We start from the raw sequence: 27,656 nt of genomic DNA, 5'->3' as shown, positions 1-27,656 counted from the left end.
CTTTTAAAGAAGATGTGAGTGATGACTAAATTGTTATTTTATCCTATTAGAATTAGCTTCTCACTGAAATATGAGAGGGGAATATAAACTAAGTTTATAGTGATTCCCTATAAATTGCCAGAATTTAAGAAGGGGAACCATGTAAAGTATGGATAAAAAACATTCAAAAATATAGGTCAAAATATCATTCCAGTCATACTGTAAATTTCAGAGTTTGCCTTTTTTTTCAAGTGCGTAGGCAATTGTTCATTTTTTTCTGTTTGTATTTAATTTATTGATATTTAAACTTTAGGTCACAGTGTGAGAAATGGATAAAGATTGATAGTGTTTAAAAAGTAGCTTGTTTTTTAAATGTTTGACTCTTGATATACTGTTCTGAAATTTTTTTTTGTCCTAGTACTTATTATGTAGATAAATCAGATGAATCAGTTTATCCTTTCTTAAAGCAAAGAGGAAAATAGTTATATGTTTGCATTGCTTCATGCAGTAATCCGGAGACCAGTCGGTGTAATGTGCTGGAGTTCACTAGCTCTAGAAAACCTAGCTCAGTAAATGAGCACAGGACTATAGGGACAAGGAAGATAGAGTAAGTATGGTTTCTTGGATTTAGGGAGATGACCAAGAAAGGAATATTTTTCAAGTCACAGTTCATATTGCTTTAGAACAAAAATTAGTATCTTTGAGGTTGGGTTAAAAGCTGCAGGTTCTTATATGTGAGAAAATAGCACCATTTTTTTGACTTTCCCCCCCTTTCTCATAAGTGCTGTGAAATTTCAAAGAACTGTGTTTAGTTAATTATTTGACATTTTTAAGATCCTGAAAAAATTCACATTTTGTGCTTAAGATTTTATATATTAAGAGTAATTGGCCCATTTAGATTATTTTTTTATGGTAAAAGTGATGAGAATAGTAAGTAGACTCATTTGAAACTAAAAAAAATTGATGTTCCACTCTAAGTTGGTTTTGTGAATGCTGTATTATAAGTTGGTTAGTTGTTACACTTTCTTATTCTGAAAGTATCATATGGATATGTACTCACTGTAAAAAAAATGGCAGAAGTATGTAGAATAAAAAATTAGCCTCTCTATATTCCCTCCCCACATTTATTTAACCATTTTAAAAAAGCTGTATCTTGAATGTTGAAGAGCCGCATGGAGGGCATCCTTATGTTCTTATTTTTACATTCAATATTAATACTTGTCAAATATTTGTTGATTGTATATTTTCTTCCTTTTTTCCCACAGAGAATATGAAACAGGTGTCAAAATGACATCCAGATTTGGGAAAACATACAGTAGGAAAGGAGGAAATGGCAGTTCAAAGTTTGATGAAGTCTTTTCCAACAAACGGACCACCCTTAGCACAAAATGGGGAGAGACCACATTTATGGCTAAATTAGGACAGAAGAGGCCCAATTTCAAACCAGATATCCAAGAAGTTCCGAAGAAACCTAAGATGGAAGAAGAAAATACTGGAGATCCTTTTGGATTTGATAGTGATGATGAGTCTCTCCCAGTTTCTTCAAAGAATTTAGCCCAGGGTAAGGGTTCCTCTTATTCAGAATCTAGTGAAGCTGCTCAGCTGGAAGATGTCACTTCTGTACTTGAAGCTAATAGCAAAATTAGTCAGGTGATGGGTGAAGACAGTGTTGTATCTGATAAATGCTTACGTTTGGAGGATACTTTGCTTGGGAAAGAAAAAAGCACAAACCGTGTCTTAGAAGATGGTGCAAGCAGAAGTAGCTGTGCTAAATTGATGACTTCAGGTAAGTTTTGATTTTCTTTATTCTGAGCCAGAACTTTGTGTAAACCATTTAAATGCCTGTTTTAAATTCTGAAATATTACACCTCTTGGGTTTTCTTTCTGCATTTATAATTGATGGGGACCAAAGATAATTTTGTAGAAGAGATTTAAGAAATTAAACCAAGCGGGGGTTGAAATTTTATGTAAACAACTTGGATATTAATGTTTCTAGACTAAGTACATTTCAGGGATGGTCTTTCATTAATTCTTAACTCCAGTTTCAATAAGAAACATTCTTTTTGTTGTGTTAGAATTGCACACTATCTCATTTCTATTACTGTGGAGGATTTGGATAGTTACTGATAATGGAAACAAGATGAGCATTTACTATGAGGATTAGGTTTAGAAGTGTTAGACTTTCTTCCCAAAGTAGAAAGATTAAGGAGGTATGGAGAAGAAGTGTTGAAGAATTAAACTTGATGCAAATTCAGATTAGTTTGGGGTCTCTTTGGTGCCAGCAGCAACTTGTATTAAGAGATTTTTGTCCACAGAACTAGTGTTTTTAAAATGTCAATTTGTAAATCTGGCATCTAGTGTTTGTTCCTAAACAATGTATTTTATCAGTTGTACCTGTAACTCATTTTAAGGATTTAACACTTAACAATAAGTGGTAAAATGTGCAGTCAACTAAAAGACTAGACAGAAGAGCTTAGCTACTAGACGGCAGGGTAGACAGCAGCATGTGTGCCTTATCAGCAATAGGACAAGGATGGCACTGTAGTCAAAAACAAACCTTAGTTCTTTACTTCCTGGCAAAATTTAGCAATAATAAAAGGTTATAAAGAACTTACATTTTTAAAAGAGGTAAAGACAGGAATTCCCATTGTGGCTCAGTGGTAACGAACCCCACTAGTATCCATGAGGATGTGGGTTCAATCCCTCAGTGGGTTAAGGTTCGGCGTTGCCACAAGCTGAGGTGTAGGTCGCAGATGCAACTCGGATCCCCAGTTGCTATGTCTGTGGTGTAGTCTGGCAGATTCAGCTCTGATTCAGTCCGTAGCCTGGGAAATCCCTTATGCCACAGGTGTGGCCATTAAAAAAAAAAAAAAAAAAAAAGGTAAAGACTAAACTTACCTAGTTTTGAATACTTGAGAAGAATTTGTCCTCTGGGGGCTTAATATAAGGCTCCTCAAACAGTATAATACAAGACTTTGCCTTGCATAGCTTCACTAAAAATGCTGAACATTTTTCACTCTCTTTTTTACCCTTGGATGAGAGGATGAACCAGCTGTTCCTGTCATTCCCTTGATCCTCCTGGTTAATTCTGATTTGGCTGTTCTTATCCTTTGCCCGTATTTCTCCTGAAGCATTGTCCATAACTTAAGGTTAGGTTAAATTTTCATTAAAAAACAGTATGAAAGCTATTTCTCAGATCAGCTCCTAAAAATGTATTCTAATCATAGAACTGCTAAGCCAAAAGAAATTTTAACTCCGTTCCTCTTGTTTTATAGATGAGACTCAAAGAGGTTAAGTAACTGTTCAAGGTTGAGTAGTGGCAGAATTGGAATGAGATTCATTTATTGAGTTTTCAAAATGTTGAGTGCCTGCTCTGTGTCCTCTGCTGTGTTAGGCTCTGAGAATGTTCTCTGTCAGTTTATCTAGTGTTCTAATCCTCCGTGTGGGGCAGATAGCCTGGAGGAGGGAAGATGAGGCTGGGGGAGGTGGTGAAATTGGTCAAGGCACATAGACAAAAGCTTCCTCAAGTGCTATCTTTGGAGAATAGAGGGGCATCATTGGCAGGCAGAGGATATCAATAGGATAAATTTTAAGTAGAGGGGGAACAGGAACTAGGAAGTAAAATATTTTTAGGCAGCAATTGCTTATATAGCTTTGCTGATGTTACATCTGTACATGTCCAAACTGCTATTTGAAGTTGTTCAGTGGGAACTGGAAACAATTTTCTGTAGAAAAGAGATATTAGCTTCCCAGTCTCATGTAGCTAAATCGTGATTCTGGTGCTGATACTGTGGCCTGACCAAGTGTACAAACTATTTTGATGGGTTTGGGGTGGGAAAATTTATACTAAAATACAGAAAAATATATGTTCAAGAACATCTTGTTCCTCTTCCTTCTTTCTTCACAGGGCATCCTTAGTAGGAAGGGAATGGTGTGACACTGAATATTTCTAACTTTGTCCTCTCCCTTGGCCCATCCAGAGCTGCAGCAACTCTGGTAGCTCGCTGAAAGACAAGGGAACTTTGAGGGAGTACTTTTAATTCTCATGGTCTTGTCCTATCCCTAACATGTGTAAGTTAGTTGTTCCTTTAAACCTTTTTAAGTTTGTATGTTTATAAGTTGGTTATAGTTCTGGGAGTACTTCTGTACCTTTTGACCTTTCCTTGCCTCTCTAAAATTTGGGCATTTCCATGCATTATGTCTGTCAGATTGTCAGTGCCTTTACTGTCATTCAGAAAGCGTGATTTTAGTTGAAGTTTAGAAATTCAAACCTAAGGTTTTGATAAAAGGGGTCTCTATAAATCTAAAGTGGTTCCTAAACCTTTTTTGAATTAGAGGTCTTTTGAGAATAAAATTTTGGATTTCAGATAAAAGTACATGTACACTCTCTTAGGTCTTAGAAATCCTTTGCAGATTATGTTCAGGCATTTTAAGAACTTGTGAGAAATTTTATGATCATTTTTGTTCAAAGTGCACCAGTTAGGTTCTTTAGTATCCTTCCTGTGGAATGTTCCTGTTCATTCAGACCATTTTTTTTTTGCTGTAGAATTATGTCACATCAGTGAAAAAGGGCCCATCATTTGTTCTGGTGTTAAGTTTTAAAGTGGATCTCTATAGGGGAATATATGATTAATTTTTAGGTACTGTTAAAATTACTTGTTTTAAATATTTTATGCCAGATAATGCTTTTTAAAATTGGGGCTTTGGAGTTCCCATCGTGGCTCAGTGGTTAACGAATCCGACTAGGAACCATGAGGTTGCGGGTTTGATCCCTGGCCTTGCTCAATGGGTTAAGGATCCAGCGTTGTAGTGAACTGTGGTGTAGATTGCAGACGCGGCTCAGATCCTGCCTTGCTGTGGATCTGGTGTAGGCCGGTGGCTACAGCTCCAATTTGACCCCTAGCCTGGGAACCTCCATGCGCCACCAGAGCGGCCATGGAAAAGGCAAAAAGACAAAAAGGGAAAAAAATAAAATAAAATAAAATAAAATTGGGGCTTATTTGGAGTTCCTGTTATGGCATAGTGGAAACGAACCCAACTAATATCCATGAGGAGGCGGGTTCGATCCCTAGCCTTGCTCAGTGGGTCAAGGATCTGGTATTGCCGTGAGCAATGGTGTAGGTTGCAGACGTGGCTCGGACCTGGCATTGCTGTGGCTGTGGCGTAGGCCTGGCAGCTGCAGCTCCCTTTTGACCCCTACCCTGGGAACTTCTATATGTCTTGGGTGACCCTAAACAAGTGACCCTAAAAAGTTTGTTTTTTTTTTAAAAAGTGGCTTATTTGAAGAGGAAACCCGGAATGAGGTCATGATAAAACATAATGGTTGCCGAATGGATGCTTGATGGGTAAGGGAACCAGAAGCAAGATTACAAACTGAATGAGAACTGCAGGGAAGGATTGAGGTGCAAAAACATCCTAACCTTAATTAAAAAAACCAGGGAGTTCCCGTCATGGCGCAGTGGTTAACGAATCCTACTAGGAACGATGAGGTTGAGGGTTGGGTCCCTGCCCTTGCTCAGTGGGTTAACGATCCGGCATTGTGGTGAGCTGTGGTGTAGGTTGCAGATCCCTCGTTGCTGTGGCTCTGGTGTAGGCGGGTGGCTACAGCTCCGATTGGACCCCCTAGCCTGGGAACCTCCATATGCCGCGGGAGCGGCCCAAAGAAATAGCAAGACAAAAAAAACAAAAAGACAAAAAACAAAAACACGAAAAAACCCCCCACTTTTTACTGTGGAACTTTGAGACACACAAAAATAGAAATCTTAAAAGGCTCTTGTGTGCCTGTGTTCTAGCTTCAACAGTTGTTATATGCAAATCTTGTTCTATCGTACATACTACTTTCTCCACCTCCTGTCCTCTACCTCCTGGATTATTTTATTTATTTCTATTATTGTTATTATTTTTTGGTCTTTTTATCTTTTAGGGCTGTACTTGTGGCATATGGAGGTTCCCAGGCTAGGGGTCCAGTCGGAGCTGTAGCCGCTTGTCTACACCAGAGCCACAACACCACCAGATGCTAGCCACTCCTGCGACCTATACCACAGCCTACGCCAATGCCGGATCCTTAACCCACTGAGTGAGGCCAGGGATGGAACCTGTGTCCTCATGGATGCTAGTCAGTTTTGCTAACCGCTGAGCTAGGATGAGAACTCCCCTCCTAAATTATTTTAAAGCAGATTCAAGATTTATTATTTTACCTATAGATACTTTAGTTGCAGTTGTCATTAAAGCCAGGGAATTCTCAAACAAGTGAAACACTTAAAAAAAAAAAACTTTTAGCAAGAGATAAAAGTTTGGTCTTTTGAGAGATCTTAGTATTCTTACAAAGTTTGGAATCCAGAGTTATGTGCATTAGGGCTGAAAGAGGGCTTCTCATGCCGTTTATATGCACCTACTTCTGTTTTCCATCTTTGTGCTTTCTGCTATAGATTTTTAATCTGGACTCTAGAATAAAAGTGTGCAAAGACTCTATTTGGCACACTTTCTGTGCTAGCCAGCTGGAATTCAATCTACACATCCTGCCAAATATTGAGATAAAATGGCATAGGCTCTTAATTTGCATGACTGTTTTTGTAGCCAATAATTTTTTTCCCATTTGCTTAAAGCTGTAATGAGTATTTGTATATGTTATGAGAATGTTATTGTCAGGAAATTAGGAACTTTGATTTAGAACTGACGGTGGTTTTAAGAAAGGGAAATAAATTCTTCTATTCCTGAAAGCTTAAAATAGGCCAGGAACCTGTGACCTGAGAGGAGATTGTCATCTACTCATTGGATAAAGTAAGGTGATTAATGAGGATTATTAAAGAATTTTGCAGGTATAGTACCAGTAAGAGTTACCTGTCTTCATTTAGATATTGTATGTATTTGTCATATAGAATATACTTGTCATACCTAAAATCACCTTCTTCTAAGAGAGGAGGATAAGATGCCTATTATTACTTTGTGCTAAGCCCTTTATATATCAGTTGATCCTTAATCACACCTGTTTATTACAGGCTTTATTCCCATTTTGTAGGGGGTAAAGTATAGTTCAGGGAGGTTAAATAACTTGAACTATTAAGTGGAACATCTGAGAAACATTCAGAGTTCTTTTCATACTGTGCTGGTGTATTCTGATATGTGTGAACTTAATTTTGTCATATGTGAGGCCTTAAATTTAAAATAACAGACTGACACTATACAGTGAGTTTGGAGGTAACTGGTGAGAAACAAATTAAAGATTACTTCTCCCCTCTGTTTAAATAATTTTCTTTTTAATAAGAATGGTGGTCAGACTACTTACTTATAATACTTAATGAAGAGAACTGACCTTATTTTTATTGTTAATTATCTTCTACTTGCTAATTTTTTGTTCTGTATACAAGTGGAAATTTAATATGCAAATTCTGAAAGAGACAGTGTAATTTCAAGTAAGTACATTTTGTCTTAAAGTAGAACTTTAATTTCTTGTGAAATATATTTTAATAAAAGGAGGTTCATTCTCAAGGCTTGAGCAGTAACACAAATGCAGGTAACGACTAACAAGTTTCTCCTCAGATCCAGGCTGAATGCCAGCTATGGGCTAGTACAAGAAAATTATAAGCATGGTCTTTGTCCCCTAGGTAGGGTTGAAACTTTTGACTTGGGCTGGTCATGATAAATAACTATTTCTGAAACAATGGCAACACATTTGTATAATGCCTGTTGCTTTTCAGATTATTTCCACATGTATTCTGTATTCTTAGAATTTAGAGCACATGTAAAAATACATCATATATTTTTACGGTTCAGCTCCTGACTCTAGGAAATAGTCCTCAACTTTTCCAGACCCCTGGTTGGTAGAGGATGAATTTTTCATAGGTGGTTGTGCGGATGCTTTCCTTCCAACCATCCAGCTATAATTTCAGTGTCTTCTGTATGCTGGGTGTTGGATGCATGTCCATAAACAAGACCTTTCCTTTTCATATTCTAGTGGGCAAGATGGATTGAATAAAAATAAGACCAAAATTGAATACAAACAAGTATGTAGAAAACTGACAGAAAAATATAGGCTGCTGTGAGAATATATAATGGGTTACTTTGCCTGGTTTGAGTGAATGAGGCATGGTGGCAGACTGACATTTAACTTGAGACCTGGTGCACTGAGAAAAGATAGAAGTGGTAGAGCTTTGTGACATGGGCTATAAGGAAGGAGGAGACATGGAGAATGAATCCCAGGTGTCTGATGTCAGCAGCTGAGTGGATAATAGTATCATTGAGATAAGGGAAAGTTCATGAGTTCAGTTTTGGACACATTGAGTTTGTGATATATGGGAGTTATGTTCATGAGGCAGCAGGATCTGCTGGTATGGAACTTAGGTGTGTCTTGGTTGGAGATGATAAGTTTGTGATTCAGGGAGTTCCTGTCCTGGCTCAGCGGAAACTAAGCTGACTAGTTTCCATGAGAACACAGGTTTGATCCCTGGCTTTGCTCAGTGGGTTAAGGATCTGGTGGTGTTGTGGCTGTGGTGTAGGCCAGCAGCTACAGCTCCGATTTGACCCCTAGCCTGGGAACCTCCATATGCCGCGAGTGCAGCCCTAAAAAAGACAAAAAAAAATTTGTGATTGAGTATATAAATGTTATTTGAAAGTAGAGGATTATAAAAAGTCATTACAGAGAATTTAAGGAAAAAGTACCGAACAGCTTGAAATACTAATGGATGGAGAGAAGGGGAAGAAAAGCTAGGTAATTGAGTAGAAGCAACTAGAGCATCTGAAGGAAAATCAAGTGAGTGATATTTTATGGACTCCAACTGAAAAATGTTTCATGAAGGATCAAATAAATTGGAATGCCTAATTGGAATGCCTGCTGCAAAGTCAACAAAAATGAGGACTGCGAAGTAGGCATTGGATTTTACAGTTTGGCTAAAAGTGGTCTGAGCAGCTAGTACACAGTGAGGAAATGGGGGTGGCAGGTACACAACTTGTTAAAGATATTTGAAGGAGAGAAGAAAAGGGGCAGTTAGAGATATATAGGGAAGGGGAGTTCTGGAAGGTTTGACTGCATGAGAGAGAGCATAGGACCCAAAGCTCAGGGGGAGAGTGGTCTTGGAAGAAGGGATTCTGCTTTTCCTGGCTAGGAGGAAAGGTGGGCGAAAATGTGAGCTTAATGGGAGGATGGAAGATAAGGTGGTTTATGAATGAAAACTTTTTTTTTTCTTAAAATGACAAAAGAGGTCATCTCTGAAAAGAGAAAGAAAGAAGGATGGGTATGTGGTGGCTGGTGGAGGGGGGACAAAGTGTTCAAATATATGTTGCAGAAAGTGGAAAAGAAGGAGCTGTTTAGAGAGAAAGCAGAATTTCTGGACGTCACTGATCACTGAAAACTTGTGGTCATTGATCCACCTATTGAGTATGTGTGTTTTCCTCTCTCCTTAAGCCTTAATAGCCAGAACCTGCACAAAATATAGAATATTGGATACAATAATGAGAATTATTCTGGATTGGCATTTTGTCTGACAAAATATGGAGTGAACAGATAGAGAAGAAAGAGAATTTAGGTTATTGATCAGAGAGTATTTGAACCAAGGGACTATGCAGTTTAAACTTTACCTGGACAGTGTGGATGGACAGGAGAAAGAGGGGGAGAGAGGTTAGTATACCGAGTCTTATTACATAAAAGTCAAGAATAGGATTATTGTGGAGTTCCGTAGTGGTTCAGTGGAAATGAATCTGACTAGCATCCATGAGGACATAGGTTTGATCCCAGGCCTCACTCAGTGGGTTTAAGGATCTGGCATTGCCGTGAGCTGTGGTGTAGGTCCCAGATGGGGCTCCGATCTGGCGTGGCTGTGGCTGTGGCTGTGGCATAGGCCACCGACATCTATAGCTCCAATTCGACCCCTAGCCTGGGAACCTCCATATGCCACAGGTGTGGCCCTAAGAAGCAAAAAAAAAAATAGGATTATCAAAACAAGCAAGTTTGATAGTTGTGATTAAAATGATTTTAGTATTTAAGAATTGAAGCATTTTAGGACATGGTAAGTTCCTGGATGAAACTGAACTAGTGGCTAAAATGGAATGTAGAAGCCTGTTGCAGAGAGGAGGTTCAGAACTGGGAGGTCAGGAGATTGGAATTTGGTGAAATCAGAATGATAGCAAAAGTGGTGTGGTGGGGTAGATTGTAAATCTCCTGTAAAATCCTTAAATGAAGAATAAGAGGTTGTTAGATAACACATAGGAGGAGTATGAGAGGGCGACTAGATAGGTGGTACAAGCCTCAAAAGAATGGGCTTTTGTTTATTTATTCAATCTTTTTTTTTTTTTTTTTTTTTTTTTTTTTGGCTTTTTAGGGCCACACCTGAGGCATATGGATGTTCCCAGGCTGGGGTCGAATTGGAGCTGCAGCTGCCAGCCACAGCCACTCAGATTCTAAGCTGAGTCTGTGACCTACACCATACAGCTCAAGGCAGTGCCGGATTCTTAACCCACTGAGCTAAGCCAGGGATTGATCCCTCATCCTAATGGATGCTAGTTGGATTGGTTACCACGAGCCACAATGGGAACTCCAACAAAAGAATGGGCTTTCATAAGAGAAGTGAGTAATAATAGTTTATAAAGGGCTCTGGAGAGCCAGCATATGGGTGACTGCAAGCCATTCTTTTCTGAGATACTAGAAGGGGCTGCAGAAGTAGCATCCTTAGTCAGGTTTCACTTAGGGCAAGGAAGTGGCAGAGGGTGTGACCCTCAGGTGTATGTGAGTGTGCTGATTCCTAAGGCCTGGATACTCTGATGATGGAGGCAGTGGGTTGTTGGGATTAGGAGATAGGAAAGAAGTACAGGTACATTTTGAATACAGGAGGAGGTAGATGGCAAGATGTGTTTTCCCCATGTGCGTGTGTTTGTGTAGTTTTTTTTTGTTGTTGTTGTTTTTTAGGGCTGCACCCATGGCACATGGAAGTTCCCAGGCTAGGAGGTCGAATTGGAGCTGCAGCTGCTGGCCTACACCATGCCCACAGCAATTCGGGATCCAAGCCCCATCTGCGACCTACATGACAGCTCACAGCAACTGGGATCCTTAACCCACTGAGCAAGGCCATGGATCAAACCCACGTCCTCATGGATACTAGTGTGAGCCACAGTGGGAACTCTTTCCTCATATATTTTAAAAGTTTGCGTTTTGATTTATCAAAGTCCCAACTAGAAACAAGTGACATACCTCAGGCTCATACCAGGAGTGTTTATTTATACAGAGCATATTTACAAAGGTATGGGAGGAATATTACGGAAAGCCCATCTTCTTTGTTAGCTGAGATGAAGCTTTTGTCACCCAATTTCACAGGGGCAAGGGATTATTTGAGCTGAGTAGAGAAGGCCACCTTAAGAAGAGCAGTATGCTTCTCTTAAGAATGGGGAACCTCACAAAGAAGATGCTGGAGGTTAAGATATCTGAAAATAAAATGTCTGCTCCTTCCCTCCTTTATCCTGAGGCTCCTCATTGATAGAACCCAATGGAAGCCTGAGGGTAAGGAAACCTTGATACAGGCCAGCCTTCTGGGGCTGAGATCAGGATGGAGAGTGAATCTGGAAGGAAAAATAGAGCATAACTGGTGCAATATCTAATCATTGCAATTATTATCAAGATGGAGAATATTTTCATCATGACAAAAGTTCGTTCATGCTCCTTTGTAGTCAGTTCCTTCTTCCATTTCCAACTCTGGCATCCACTGATCTATTTTTTTTTTTTTTGGTCCCTATAGCTTTGTTTTTTTCCAAAATGTCATATATATATATATATGGGATCATACAGTAGGTAGCAATTTCAGTCTGGCTTTTTTCATTTAGCATAATGCTTTTAAGATATTCCCTGTTGTTGCATGTATCAGTATTTTGTTATTGTTGAGTAGTATTCCATTATATTTATGTACCACAATCCACTCACAAGTTAAAGGCCATTTTGGTTTTTAGATTTTGGCAATTATAAATGAAGCCGTTTTCGGAGTTCCCGTTGTGGCGCAGTGGTTAATGAATCCGACTAGGAACCATGAGGTTGCGGGTTCGATCCCTGGCCTTGCTCAGCGGGTTAAGGACCCGGCACTGCTGTGGCTCTGGCGTAGGCTGGTGGCTACGGCTCCGATTCGACCCCTAGCCTGGGAACCTCCATATGCCGCGGAAGCGGCCCTAGAAAAGGCAAAAAGACCAAAAAAAAAAAAAAAAATAAATAATAAATGAAGCTGTTTACAGTTACTTTTAGGTTTTTGTGTAGGCATAAATCCACATTCCTCTTCGAGTAAGTATCTAGGTACGGGTTGCTGGTCATAAAAAAATATTTTAAAAAATATTTATTTAGCTTTTATCTCTTTATTTTTAAATTTAATTTATTTTATTTTTTTTATTTTTTGTCGTTTGTCTTTTTAGGGCTGCAGCCACCGCATATGGAGGTTCCCAGGCTAGGGGTCAAATTGGAGCTGTACTGTTGGCTTACGCCACAGCCACAGCAATGCAGGATCTGAGCCAAATCTGCAACCTATACCACAGCTCATGGCAATGCCAGATCCTTAACCCACCTGAGCGAGGCCAGGGATGGAACCTGCATCCTCATGGATGCTAGTCAGATGTGTTTCTGCTGAGCCACAACGGGAACTCCATATAGTGATATCTTTAAACTTTTTATTGTAAAAGAAAATACAGATACAGAAAATCACACAATATAATAGAAAGATATGTTTTGCAAGAGCAGCACTGTTGTAACCACCACCCACATCAGGGAATAGAATAGTGCTAGCCACTCCATAAAGAAATTCTTCTTTGTGGTCCCCTTCCTCACCCTCAATGTAATTGCCATCCTGTCTTTGTTTTTGTCTTTCTGTCTTTTTAGGGTTGCACCTGCAGCATATGGAGGTTTCCAGGTGAGGGGTTGAATCGGAGCTACAGCTGCTGGCCTACGCCAGAGCCACAGCAACTCCAGAGCCAGTTCTGCAATCTACACCACAGCTCACAGTAGTGCCAGATCCTTAACCCCACGGAGCAAGACCAGGGATCAAACCCTTGTCCTCATGAATGCTAGTCGGGTTCGTTAACCCCTGAGCCACGAAAGGAGCTCCCATATTATTTCTTTATAGGTCATGCCAGAGTAGGAACAATGTACCATAGTAAGATTAGGGGATAGGTGAGCGATCTGCCATTATTTGCAATGTGGGAGAAGAATGATAGATTGGTAGATCAGTTTTTGGACCAGAGTACATGAGGAAGTTGGGAATTTAGAAACAAACGTCGCTAAAACTTGTGCCTGTGTATGTTTTGGAAGGTCTTTGTGTAACTCCAAGGTTCTGTGTATCTAGTTTGAAGAGTTAATTGTCAGGGTGGCCCACTGATTGAGGAGTGGCATAGATTATGTGGGTGTGTTCCCTATTCTGCTGTAAGGGGGGACAGAGATGGGCAGCTTGAGTGGGAGACCATGGGAATAAACAACCTCCTTGGCAATGGCAATTGACAGATTCTCCATAGGCTCTTGTTGAGGAATGAGAAGTTGAGTTGACTTGACTGTTCTGTATAGTGGGTTCAGTTGAATAGTTCTTTTATTTTTTAAGTTATTATTATTTGGCCACACCCATGGCCTGTGGAATTTCTCTGGTCAGGGATCAAACTTGCGCCACAGCATTAACAATGTTGGATCCTTAATCTGCTGAGCCACAAGGGAACTCTGAATAGTTCTTTTGAAGTTACTTTATTTTTCTTTTCTTTTTTCTTTTTTTTAGGGCCACACCTCTGGCATATGGAAGTTCCCAGGCTAGAGGTCAAATAGGAGCTGCAGCTGCCAGTCTGTGCCACAGCTACAGCAATGCTGGATGCTAACTGTGCCTGTGACCTACACCACAGGTCACAGCAACGCCAGATCCTTAACCCACTGAGCAAGGCCAGGAATTGAACCTGAGTCCTCGTGGGTACTAATCGGGTTTGTTACCACTGAGCCACAAGGGGAACTCTTGAAGTTGCTTTATTTTTAAAATTACATATAGATTTGGTGTTTGATAGGAATGTTTTATGAAATATAAAAACTTGGAGTTCCCATTGTGGCTTAGTGGGTTAAGAATTTGATTAGTGTCTCTGAGGATACGGGTTCAGTCCGTGGCCTTGCTCAGTGGGTGAAGGATCCGGTGTTGTTGCAAGCTGCGGCATAGGTCACAGATGCAGCTCAGATCTGGCGTGGCCGTGGCAGTGGCTGCAGCTCCCATTTGACCCCTAGCCTGGGAACTTTCATATGCTGCAGGTGTAGCCATTAAAAAAAAAGGCTATATATATATATATAAAAAATATATATATATTATATAATAAGATGTATAATTATATATACCATATATATAATATAGATAGATTTTTATATTTATATATATAAACATTTGAAATCATCATTTGAAATGCCTAACTTTTTTTTTAAGTATTTTTTTACTTTCCAAATACTTGAGTAAAATTGATTCATTGAGGAAGATGTGCCATGTTTTTCCATTGTCTTTAGGTGCCTCTGATAAATAGCTACATACTCTTGTTGACAATGAAAAGACAGTTCCATTTCACAGAAGCAAATGCTGTTAACAATTTCTTTATTTTTTCCCCTTTATTTCCCTTGGTTGTTCCTACGGCATGCAGAAGTTCTTGGGCCAGGGATTGAATATGCGCCACAGCTGAAACCAAAGCTGCAGCAGTGACAATGCCAGATCCCCGACCCACTGAGCCACAAGGGAATTACACTTTCTTACATATCTTTTCATAATCTTCATGCACATCATGCAAATATATGTATCCTTAAAAACACAAACACATAAATGGGAGCATGATATATATGTGAGTGTATAGTGTATTGTGCCTTAAAAAACACTTATGGAGACATTCTCCTGTGGCGTAGTAGGTTAAGGATCTGGCCTTTTCACTGCAGTGACTTGGGTTGCTGCTGTGGTATGGATTCATTCCCTGGCCTGGGAACTTTGCATGCCACAGGTGTGGCCAAAAAAACCCCACCACTGCCTTTCCTCCACACACATTTACGGAAAAATTTTTAGGATGTACACATCAGTATTTATGAATCTACTTGTTCTTTGTTTTGTTAACAGCTTCATGGTTTTCTGTTATATGGATATACCATACTTGAGGCTGTTAAGGTTGGTTTGGCTGTTTCTAGTCATTTACTATTACAGATAAAGTGCTTCATTGAACATCTTTCTCTTTTTTTGGCTAGACTAGTGGCATGTTGATGTTCCTAGGCCAGGGTCAAACCTGCGCCATAACAGTGACCTGAGCCGCTGCAGTGATGATGCTGGATCCTTAACCCACTGCACCACAAGGGACTGCCATGTTGAACTTATATTTTGAGCATCATATATATATGATATATGATGTAATTATTATATGATAATATATCATATATATGTAATATATGTTCTGCTTACATTTTTGAGCATCATATATTCAGTACAGTGGTATGTTTATAGAAGTGGAACTTAAATAGCATATACATTTAAATACTCAATTGATATCGCCCAATTCTTCACTAACAGTGTGGCTCTTTTTCTCTTTGCATCATTTCGTTGAATCTTGGACTTTGCTTAGCTGAAAAGTAGAAAAAAAATGTTTATTTTGGGGGTTTAATTTTTTTCTGCTTTAGAATATGTACATTTTTATTTTTTTAAAGTTTAAATTTAAAAAATTTATCTGAGAGTCCCATCGTGGCTCAGTGGAAATGAATCTGGCTAGTATCCATGAGGACACAGGTTCTGTCCCTGGCCTTGCTCATTGGGTTAAGGATCCAGCTGTAGTGTAGGTTTGATTTGACCCTGAGGCTCGAACCTCCATATGCTGTGGGTGAGGCCCTAAAAAGACCAAAAAAAAAAAAAAAAAGTTACCTGTACCTAGTACAAAATGATAGTGGTTAAAAGCTTCCCAGCCTTTTCCTTCATTTGCCCTAATTCTTCTTGGAGTGATCGCTCACTCATAGTTGCTTGTGTTAGCCTTTCTGACATATGTTATGCACCTATAAACAATACAAACAATTACATATACGTGTGTGTGTATTTAAATCTACAAGGAGATAACATGCTGTTTTGTACTTTGCTTTTTCACTTAATATATCTTGAGAATAATTCTTTGTCAGTATATGAAAGCTTTCTGGTCTCCCTCCCTTTATTAATTTAAAAATACTTACGTGGGAGTTCCTGTCGTGGCGCAGCAGAAACAAATCCCACTAGGAACCATGAGGTTGCAGGTTCAATCCCTGGCCTTGCTCAGTGGGTTAAGCAGTGAGCGGTGGTGTAGGTCGCAGACGCGGCTCGGATCTGGCATTACTCGGGCTGTGGTGTAGGCTGGCAGCTGTAGCTCCAGTTAGACCCCTAGCCTGGGAACCTCCATATGCCACAGGTGCAGCTCTAAAAAGCAAAAAAAAGAAAAATAAAAATATCTGTGTGTTACAATTTCTTAACCAATTCTTTGTACATGTCAGACTTTTGGGTTGCTTCCACTGTTTTTGTTTTCTTTAGAAAGTTGCTTTATTTTTCAGAGAACACACTCCATTTATTAACTGTGTGGTTGTCAACTGTCTACTAACTGAAGTCTGCTGTCCCTCATCTGCAGAATGGGATACAATTTCACATTTCCTTATTGAAACCTTTGGGGTCAGTTTTGTCTTGGAATTGGAATTGTTTGAAATTTAGAAAGTGTATGTATTTTACATTAATACCCATCAGGGACTGAGGCAGCATTCTAATCAGAGATTATAGAGTTTCTTCGGAAAAAGAAAATACTACAAATAGCCTCATTTAGGGAAGTCAGGTTTTGCTTCAAAATACTTTATGAGGAGTTCCTTGGTGACTCAGTCAGTAGATAAGAGGGATCTACTTATCATTGCTGTGGCTCTGGTTACAACTGTGATGCGGGTTCCATCGCTGGCCTGGGAATTTTCCCCAAAAAAAGTGTTATGAGAAAACTTTGTTTTCAGAGCTCTTGGGATGCTGGAAGTGTGGATAAAGGTTTGTGAACTTGTACTAGTACCTACCTCAAATGATTGCTATGAGATCAAAAAAGTTAATAGATGGAAAGTAGAACAGTACCAGGCACATACCGAGGGCTTAGGAAGTATAAATACAGTTCAACTTTGTTTTACTTTCTTTTTCCAGCTTTATTGAGATATAATTAATATATAACATTGTAGGCTCTGATATTTAATTGTGAATGATATTGAGTATCTTTTCCTAAGTTATTCATTCTATTTTTTTTTGTTGATTGCCTCTATGCGTCTCTACCTGCTTTTTCTGCTGCGGCATTGATTGGACTTACTGATGTGTAAGAATCCTTAGTATAGTAAGGAAATCAGCCTTTTGAATTTCTCTAGTGACTGATGAGTATTTTTCATATCAGTGTAGTTTCTTTGGTGATGTGTGCTCAGGTTTTTTTCTTTTTTTTTTCTTTTTTTTTTTTTTTTTTTTCTTTTTAGGGCTGCACCTGTGGCATATGGAAGTTCCCAGGCTAGGGGTCGCATCAGAGCTGCAGCTGATAGCTCACACTGCAGCCACAGCCACGCCAGATCTCAGCTGCGTCTTTGACCTACACCACAGCTCACAACACTACCAGATCCTTAACGCACTGAGTGAGGCCAGAGATCGAACCTGCATCCTCATGGATACCAGTCAGGTTCATAACCCACTAAGCCACGATGGGACCTCCCTGCTTGTCAATCTTTATAGTGTCTATGAATTGAATGATTTCTGCACATTGAGTAAGTTTATTCCCTGTAATTACAGCCACTCAGACATCTAGAGGCGGCCTGCCTTTTAATAATGGCACACATGCACCCCTCCCCCAAGTTAAACTTTTGGTACCTCAGCTGTTTATCATGGCTCGTGGTCTCCAGTAGTCTCCTTAGATGTCAAAGGTTTTGTTTAAATGTAGTCTTCAGCACATGGTGTTACATATTTTCAGTTTGCCCAACACATTAGCTTTTACCTTTTCACCTGAACCTCTTCTATTAATTTGGGTTAAGATGGTTTATCTGGTGTAGTGTTTGAAATTTAAGCAGCCACTGTTAGTAGTAGTATAGTATATTAGAACTTGATATGGTTCCTTTTTTTTTTTTTTTTTTCCTGTCTTTTTAGGGCTGTACCTGCAGCATATGGAGGTTCCCAGGCTAGGGGCTGAATTAGTGCTGAGCCGCTGTCCTGAGCCACAACCATACCAGATCTGAACTGCGTTCTCGACCTACACCACAGCTCATGGCAATGCCAGATCCTTAACCCACTGATTGAGGCCCGCGATTGGGCCTGTGTCCTCATGAATACAAGTCAGATTTGTTTCCGCTGAGCCACGACAGGAACTCTGATATGGTTCTTTTTATGAGGTTTCTTGGTCATTGGTTTAATTGGCAGCCTTTGTGGTCATTGGCCTCTGTGGGCCACCTTTTCTTCATTTATATAATGATGGATTTGGTGAAAAAGTGAAATATCTTTATTTTCTTATAAGAAAGGTGGAAGTAGTATGTATGCTGTTTGTATATAGAGAGCGGCATACAGTTGTACAGATGTTTGTGTATATCCAGCTTTAGTAAACATCAATTCATAGCTAGTGTTTCATTTTTATCACCACCTGCTTCCTTTCAACATGGATTGTTTTGAGGCAGATTCCAGACATTGTATTTCACACATAAATATAATTCTTTACCAGTAAGGACTCTAGAAAAGATAACTATGGTGTCATTGTTACAGTTTAAGGTACTTTTTCCCTTTGTCATTTTTTACTTTTTAGGCCTTTGAGTAGACTGTTTATAGATAGTATAAAATTTGAGAAATATGGAAGATTTTTCCTTTAGCCTTTTAGTTATCCATTTCCCTAAGGGCAACCATAGCTGTACATGATATAGACCTGCCTCATTGTTTCTAACAGCTACATAGTATTCAGATAAGTGGCTGTATGATAATTTAATTTAATTAGTTCCTTGTTGATAGATGTTTATGAAAGCAGAAATCGGGAAACAAAGTTGTAGTGAATTTACTTTTTACTTATGTTATTCATACTCATGGGAAATTGTTTGTGGAATAAATAAAACTGCTTGCTTCAGGGTCAGTCTGTTTATTTCACATGTTCATTCTTAATTCTAAAAAGTATTACCAGATTGCTCTCTGTAGTGATTGTACTATGATATACTCCTACAAAAATGTAGTTTTAATTATTTTTATTGCTTTGCAGTATTTCTTTGTATGACTAGACCGTTCTATTTATTGTACTCTTTTTTAAAATTTATTTTTATTATTATTTTTTTCTTTAGTACTTTTAGGGCTGCACCCGTGGCATATAGATTTCCTAGGCTAGGGGTCCAGTTGGAGCTACAGCTGCTGGTCTAAGCCATAGCCACAGCAGTGCCAGATCTGAGCTGTGTCTGTGACCCACGCCACAGCTCACGGCAATGCTAGATCTTTAACCTACTGAGCAAGGCCAGGGATTGAACCTGCAATCTCTTGGTTCCTAGTCAGATTTGTTTCTGTTGCGCCATGACAGGAGATCTTACTGTGTCCTTAATGAATATTTATATTTCATTGTTACTGCTATGGCATGAGTTCGATTCCTGGCTTGGGAACTTCCACATGCCACAAATGTGGCCCAAAAAACAAAACTAGGAATTCCCGTTGTGGCTCAGTGGTAACAAACTGAACCAGTATCCATGAGGATGCAGGGTCAATCCGTGGTCTCGTTCAGTGGGTTAAGGATCCAGAGTTGCTGTGAATTGTGGTGTAGGTGACAGATGTAGCTAGGATCCTGCGTTGCTGTGGCTGTGGCATGAGCTGGCAGCTGCAGCTCTGATTTCAACCCCTAGTCTGGGAATTCCATGTGCTGCAGGTGCAGCCCTAAAAAGCAAAAAATCCCCTAATGTCCATTAAAAAAACACTATTTAAGAGAACTACCAGACCAGAGTAGGGGGGAGTATTAAAACTATGTAAAGAATGCCTATAGGAGTTCCCATTGTGAAGCAGTAGAAACAAATGGGACTAGTATCCATGAGGATGTGGGTTCAATCCCTGGCCTCACTCAGTGGGTTAAGGATCTGGCGTTGCTGTGAGCTGTGGTGTAGGCCAGCAGCTACAGGTCCGATTAGACCCCCAGCCTGGGAAATCTCCATATGCCGTGAGTGCAGCCCTAAAAAGACAAAGAAAAGAAATAAAAAATAGAAAAATGGGAGTTCCCATTGTAACTCAGTAGGTTAAGAACCCAACATAGTGACCATGAAGATGTGGGTTTGATTCTTGGCCTTACTCAGTGGGTTAAGGATCCAGCATTGAAATTCTATGATTAACATACACAATTTCCCACAGATATTTCTCTCCTTCTCTTATCCTTTACCAATTAAAAACTATAGTTTGGAGTGTTTGAAAACTTGCTAAAATTATAGATACTCTCCCTGAAAATGTGTGCACAGACATTTTTTTCAGTTTCACAAGATTTGCAGAACCCATGAAATCTATTGCTAAAACTGATCAAACCTCCTTCCCACTTGTTAAATACGTCTAAGAGTTCACTTTAACCCATGGAAGCCTTAAATCATTTCATCTGTTTATTTTCCATTATAAAACCATGTATATTCTAATTACTGCAAGTGTTGATAATGTTTTTGTTTTTTTGAGAGTGTCATCTATTTCCTTTCAAAATTAAGAACACTGGAAGTTCCCTTGTGGCACAGTGAATTAAGGATCCTGGAGTTCCTGTCATGGTGCAGTGGTTAATGAATCTGACTAGGAACGCTGAGGTTGCAGGTTCAATCCCTGGCCTTGCTCAGTGGGTTAACGATCCAGCGTTGCCGTGAGCTGTGGTGTAGGTCGCAGACACGCTCAGATCCCACATTGCTGTGGCTCTGGCGTAGGCCGGTGGCTACAGCTCCGATTCAACCCCTAGCCTGGGAACCTCCATATGCCACGGGAGCGGCCCTAGAAAAGGCAAAAAGACCAAAAAAAAAAAAAAAAAAAAAAAAAAAAATCCCGTGTTGTCACAGTTGTGGTACAGATTCAGTCCCTGGCCTGGAAATTTCCGCATGCTGCAGGTGTGCCTCTCCCAAAAGACTACTCCCCCATGTAGTCTTTATTATGCTAAATTATTCTCTAGTGTGTGGCCTAACATACAAAAGATTGAATACCTATTTAGTGATGTTAAAAGGTATTTTTAGAAGTTCACATCGTGGCGCAGTGGTTAACGAATCCGACTAGGAACCATGAGGTTGCTGAGGTTGCGGGTTCGGTCCCTGCCCTTGCTCAGTGGGTTAATGATCCGGTGTTGCCGTGAGCTGTGGTGTAGGTTGCAGACGCGGCTCGGATCCCGAGTTGCTGTGGCTCTGGTGTAGGTCGGTGGCTACAGCTCTGATTCGACCCCTAGCCTGGGAACCTCCATATGCTGTGGGAGCGGCCCAAGAAAAGGCAAAAAGACAAAAAAAAAAAAAAAAAAAGGTATTTTTAAAGTATTTTTGCAGATGATGGTGGGGAGTCTTCAACTGAAAGCTTTCTACATAACCAGTCTTTACCCTCTAGGTTTAGGCCTTAGACTGTAGTTTTGGAGTCCTTGCTTAAAGCTGATAGACTCGGGACCTAAGGAAATATTGGTGAACTTACAGGTTAGATTCCACTAAAGAAGGTTTCACTGGAGTTCCCGTTGTGGCTCAGAGGTAACGAACCTGACTGGTATCCATGAGGACATGGGTTCGATTCCCTGGCCCCACTCAGTGGATTAAGGATTGGATGTTGCCATGAGCTATGGTGTAGGTTACAGATGCAGCTCAGATCTGGCATTACTGTGACTGTGGTGTGTAGGCTGGCAGCTGCAAGCTCTGATTCAACCCCTACCTAGCCTGGGAACTTCCATAAGCTGCGGGTATGGCCCTAAAAAAAGAAAAGAATGTCTCACTAAAAGATTATTAAAAATATATCCTATACTGTAGCAGAGTTGTAATAACTCTGCTAATTTGCATTTGTGTGGTGCTCTATATCCTGCAAATATCTTAGGTACATTATCTTCTTTTGTCTATTCCACTTGCTCTTAAGACAGGTTTTATTAACTCATTTTTCAGATGAAGAAATTGTCCAAACTTTGTTTTTTTTTGGTCCTTTTGCCATTTCTTGGGCCAATGCTGTGGCCTACACCACAGCCACAGCAACTCGAGATCCGAGCCATGTCTGCGACCTACACCACAGCTCACAGCAACGCGGATCCTTAGCCCACTGAGCAAGGCTAGGGATCGAACCTGCAACCTCATGGTTCCTAGTCGGATTCGTTAATCACTGCCCAAGTTCATTTTAGCCAGTTAAGTAGCATATAGCTGGTTTAGATGAAAACAGAATAATCTTTTTTTGTTAAAAAAAAAAATTTTTATTTCCTTTTTTCCCCTCCATCTTGATGTTTTGAGCTATAAAATGATTTTATCTGACATAGAAGCTGGGATATTTAAGGAAGGTGGTCAGTCGAATGCAGTTGCTGTTGTGCATTTTAGGACAAGATAAGTTTGCTCTCTCTTCTGAAGGTATGGTTAAGAATAGTTGTTGAAGAACTAAATGGTGAAGGACTGTATAGAAAGCAATCATTTTAAGCAGACTTGTAGTAGTTTTTAAAATTTTTTCCAGCTGCATGTGTGACATATGAAAGTTCCCAGGCCAGGACTTGAATGTGAACCACATTGGAGCCACAGCTGTGACCTACGCCACAGCTGTGGCATTGCTTGATCCTTAACCCACTGTGCCACAGCAGGAAGCTCCTAATAAAATTTACTGTTAACATAAACTTTTTGAGTCAGAAGGATGTTACATAAAACAATTAGAAACAGCTTAAATAGGTTTTGTGACATTAAGGCAATAGAATGCTATATAACTATAAAAATGGTGTGGTATAGCATTTGTTGACATCGCATAGACTTTGGTGTGGCAATGCATACAAAGGATTCCCATAGCTGTTTATTAGGAAACAAACTCCTTTAGTGCTGTAAAGTAGTCTTGGTCAGTGGCTTCCCTTTTGAACACAGGAGGAAGTTGGAGCTCTCAGGAAAATTCCCAAAGTTAGGGGTCTTGCCTGAGCCTCTACAGAGCTAGTTTGATTAGGGCAACAAAAGAGTCAGATTCAGTTACTACTGCTTTTTCCACTTGTAACAAAACCAGTGGTGGAGTTCTCTTGTGGTACAGCAGTGGCTTGGGTTGCTGCTGTGGCATGGGTTTGATCCCTGCCAGGCCCAGGAACTTCCGGTATGCCACAGGTGTGGCCAAAAAAAATAAATAAATAAAAGCAGTAGTATTATTTTTTTAGGCTTGGCTTTGCTTCTGCACCCTTTAAGATAGTATCAGATGTTAGAGTCAGTTTTTAATTCTTTGCTTTTTGGTATCTTATGCTTAGTGATTGGTACTTCTCACACCCCCACCTCCACCCCCCAGCATTTGGAGTTCCTGGGCCAGGGATCAGATCTGAGCTGCAGTTGTGACCCATGCTGCAGCTGTGGCAGTGCTGGATCCTTTAACCCACTGTGCTGAGCTGCGGATTAAACCTGGGTCCTCTAGATGCTACAGAGACCCTGCTGATCTTGTTGCACTACAGTGGGAATTCCTAGTGATTGGTACTTCTGAGATTATGAAAGCCATAGTTCCTTGTCTTTGGCAGGTGTACCTATATATTAGATGCCTTTTGGAATTCCTGTTGTGGCTCAGTGGGTTAAGAACCCAGCATGGTGTCCATGAGACTGCAGGTTCAATCCCTGGCTTTGCTCAGTGGCTTAAGGATTCGATGTTGCTGCAAGCTGTGGTGTAGGGCACAGATGTGGCTCATATCTGGTGTTGCCGTGGCTGTGGTGTAGGGTGGCAGCCGCAGTTGTGATTTGACCCCAGGAACTTCCACATGCCGCTGGTGCAACCTTAAAAAGGGGAAGAAAAGTTAGATACTTCTAAAAGTAAGTAAATATAAATTTTATTTACACCTGTTGGGTAGCATTAAAAATCGTCGGTGAATTCATGTAAAACATTACTTTGCTTTTTTTTTAAATTTTATTATAGTTGATTTGCAGTGTTCTGTCTTTTTTTGCTGTACAGCGAAGGGACCCAATTATACATATATATATATATATACATTGTTTTTTTCACATTATTCTCCATCGTGTTCCATCGCATGTGACTAGATATAGTTTTCCTGTGCTATACAGCAGGACCTTTGTTCTTAGTGGTTTATTAATTGAGATTTGTAAATGGCTTTTCTTAAATATAGGTGTTTTTTGTTTGTTTGTTTTTGCTTTTTAGTGCTGCACCTGAGGCATATGGAGGTTCCCAGGCTAGGGTCTAATCGAAACTACAGCTGCTGTCCTACACTACAGCTGCTGTCCTACGCCACACCCACAGCAATGCAGGATCCAAGCCGAATCTGCGACCTATTCCACACAGCTCACGGCATTGCCAGATCCTTAACCCACTGAGCGAGGCCAGGGAACGAATACGCAACCTCATGGTGCCTAGTCACATTTGTTTCTACTGCACCATGGCAGGAACTCCCATTTGTTTGTTTTCTTTTTCAGCCACCCCCTCTGCATATGGAAGTTCCAGGGATAGGGATTGAATGTGAGCCGGAGCTATGACCTGTGCCGCAGCTGTACCAATAGTAGATCCTTAACCCACTGCACCAGGCCACGGATCAAACTGGTGCCTCCACAGAGACAAGCTGAATCATTAAACCACTATACCACGGTGGAAACTGTTTTTTGTAATTTTATTTTTTGGCATAAACGTTTTGCCTTGGTTTTTCTGCTAATAAGTGCTTGGATAATTAATTGTAATATTAGTTTGAATCATATTTCCACTTCTCATTTAGAAAGATTAAAAAAATGTGATGATAAAAATTAAAGACAACAAAAATGAATTCCCCAGGTGCAAAACAAACAGGCAGTTTAAGATTTACCACTGGGTGATACGGATAAATGGCCACTGTAGCTACTTTACTGAGGCATCAGAGCCACTTTTTAAAAATAAAAAAGCCTTAGGGAGTTTCCTGTTGGCCTAGCAGTTAAGGATCTGGCATTGTCACTGCTATGGCTTGGATCCAGTCCCTGGCCCAGTAACTTCTGCATGCCACAGGTGTGGCCAAAAACAAAACAAAACAAAACAAAAAAACCTTTGAAGTTATATGGCTTTTAGGATTAGGAGAAAGAACCGAAAGCAGAAATAGCTAAAGTAACTGATCCTGAAACAGATTTCTAGGCAGAGTGGCATGCCATATGGGCAGTGCTACTCCAAAGAAATACAGACATTTATTGTGTTACACTTAGGTTTTACTAAAAAATTTTTTATTTACTTTTTGTCTTTTTAGGGCTGCACTTATGCCACATGGAAGTACCCAGTCTAGGGGTCGAATTAGAGCTACAGATGCCAGCCCATGCTATAGCCACAGCAACTTGGGATCCAATGTGGAGCCACATCTGTGACCTCCACCATAGCTCACGGCAATGCCAGGTCCTTAACTCAGTGAGCAAAGCCAGTGATCTAACCCGCATCCTCATGGAAGCTAGTTGGGTTTGTTACTGCTGAGCCACGACAGGAACTCTGTTTTTTTTGTTTGTTTTTGTCTCCTAAATTTAATATAAGCATTTTTATCTCAAAAATCCATAGTACCTCTGAGAAGGTTTGGTTGAGTTTCATTCTGAATTGATCTTTAACATTGTTGAAATCCCATGAGTTTAGGGTAACAATTTTAAGGGACTTGGATGCCTAGGGAGGGGTCACTAGAAGACATGAGACCTGCACACTGAAAAGGTAGAAGGGGAGATGTCAAATATGTAAACATTTATTTCTTTAAAATTGAAAGTTATTGCAGTTATTTCAAAATTAATTGACTATGCTATTAATTAGGCAACTGTCCTTTTTATTTAACTTTTACATTGATGTCATTCATGTTTTTATCCTTGACTTATTTTTCATTTTTATAGATAAAGTGGAGAGCTTTAGTGAAGAACATGAAAAGAATAGTCACCATATTTACAAAAATGCTGAAGACAGTACTAAGAAACCCAGTGCAGAAACTACAGTGGCTTCTGGATACAGAGCTGATGAAATCAAGGAAACCAATGATACTTGGAACTCCCAGCATGGAAAAAGATCAGAATCTCCATCAGAAACATCTCCAATCAAGGGATCTATAAGAACTGGTTTGTATGAATGGGATAATGATTTTGAAGATATCAGATCAGAAGATTGTGTTTTAAGTTTGGATAGTGGTCCTGTTTTGGAGATGAAGGATGAGGATTTAAAAAATCGATTGGAAAATCTAAATGAAGCCATTGAGGAAGACATCATGCAAAGTGTTCTTAGGCCGAGTAACTGTAGGACGTACTGTAGGGCCAATAAAGCAAAATCCTCACAAGGAGCATCAAGTTTTGATAAGCTAATGGACGGCACCAGTCAGGCCTCAGCCAAAGCAAACAGTGAATCAAGTAAAGATGGCCTGAATCAGGCAAAGAAAGGCAGTGTAAGTTGTGGGACCAGTTTTAGGGGGACAGTTGGACGGACTAGAGATTATACTGTTTTGCATCCATCTTGCTTGTCAGTTTGTAATGTTACCATACAGGATACTATGGAACGCAGTATGGATGAGTTCACTGCATCAACTCCTGCAGATTTGGGAGAAGCTGGCCGGTTAAGAAAAAAGGCAGACATTGCAACATCTAAGACCACTACTAGATTTCGACCTAGTAATACTAAATCTAAAAAGGATGTTAAACTTGAATTTTTTGGTTTTGAAGATCATGATGATACAGGAGGTGATGAAGGAGGTTCTGGGAGTTCTAATTACAAAATTAAGTATTTTGGCTTTGATGATCTCAGTGAAAGTGAAGATGATGAAGATGATGACTGTCAAGTGGAAAGAAAGACAAGCAAAAAAAGAACTAAAACAGCTCCATCACCCTCCTTGCAGCCTCCTCCAGAAAGCAATGATAATTCCCAGGACAGTCAGTCTAGTACTAATAATGCAGGTAAGACTTAAAAAAAATTATTGCAAGTAAATAGGTTTTTCAGGCTTAAATAACAGCTACTTAGTTTCCTCCTAGATAATCAATTTTAGTTTGTTACCATGTTTAATTTTAATAGAAGTACCTATTTAGAGTCAAAGATTACCTTATCCAAAGATACAGCACTTTAAATGTTAATAAAGTTCCACTTTGTTAGGAACCAACTTGTAAATGGAAGAGTCTTTTCATGTTTGTATTTTATTTCCACCATTAGCAGTTGAGTTTTTAAAGTGTGTGTGTGTGTGTGTGTGTGTGTTCTTGTGTCTACAGGTTTTTCAACTTCGAAAAACCAAATGCAGTGGAGACATAAGGATAGATTCTGGTCATTTAGTATGCTGTTGATATTAAATGGTTATAATGAGGGAAATATGGGAACATTGAAATAAAGCCTTTGTAGTTGTCTCAAAACTAATCAGCTAATGTTAAAAATGTTCTAAAGAAATTTTAAACTTATAAAGTTAAGATTAAATCTTAATCTTTGGAATCACTCACTTGGAATTCCCACTGTGGTGCAGCAGGTTTAAGAATCTAGCATTGTCTCTGTGGCAGTGCCAGTTTGATTCCTGGGCCTGTGCAGTGGGTTAAGGATCTGGTGTTGCTACAGTTGTTGCGTAGGTTGCAGCTGCAGCTCAGATTTGGTCCCTGGCCAGGGAACTTCCATATATTATGGATGTGA

The 27,656-nt window shown here is 39.8% G+C and overlaps 1 protein-coding gene across 4 annotated transcripts in view; it reads left to right on the top strand.

The window, feature by feature from the left end:
* Positions 1-27,656, top strand: part of WAPL (WAPL cohesin release factor) — a 101,168-nt gene that overhangs the window by 1,949 nt on the left and 71,563 nt on the right. For all 4 annotated transcript variants that reach the window (XR_014827456.1, XR_014827457.1, XM_021073751.2 and 1 more), the window contains exons 2-3: positions 1,245-1,765; positions 25,901-26,944. Coding sequence is in view for 2 of the 4 variants with exons in the window: in XM_021073751.2 (XP_020929410.1) it covers positions 1,267-1,765; positions 25,901-26,944 (1,543 nt within the window). In the remaining 2 variants the exon portion in view is untranslated. The remainder of the gene's footprint in view (positions 1-1,244; positions 1,766-25,900; positions 26,945-27,656) is intronic.

Source organism: Sus scrofa, chromosome 14, assembly GCF_054392235.1.
Source record: "Sus scrofa isolate SSC_HxYL_T2T_F1_AM1 chromosome 14, Sscrofa_HxYL_maternal_Yorkshire_Landrace_v2.0, whole genome shotgun sequence".
Taxonomy (NCBI): Eukaryota; Metazoa; Chordata; class Mammalia; order Artiodactyla; family Suidae; genus Sus; species Sus scrofa.
This window is presented reverse-complemented; position numbering and strand designations above follow the sequence as displayed.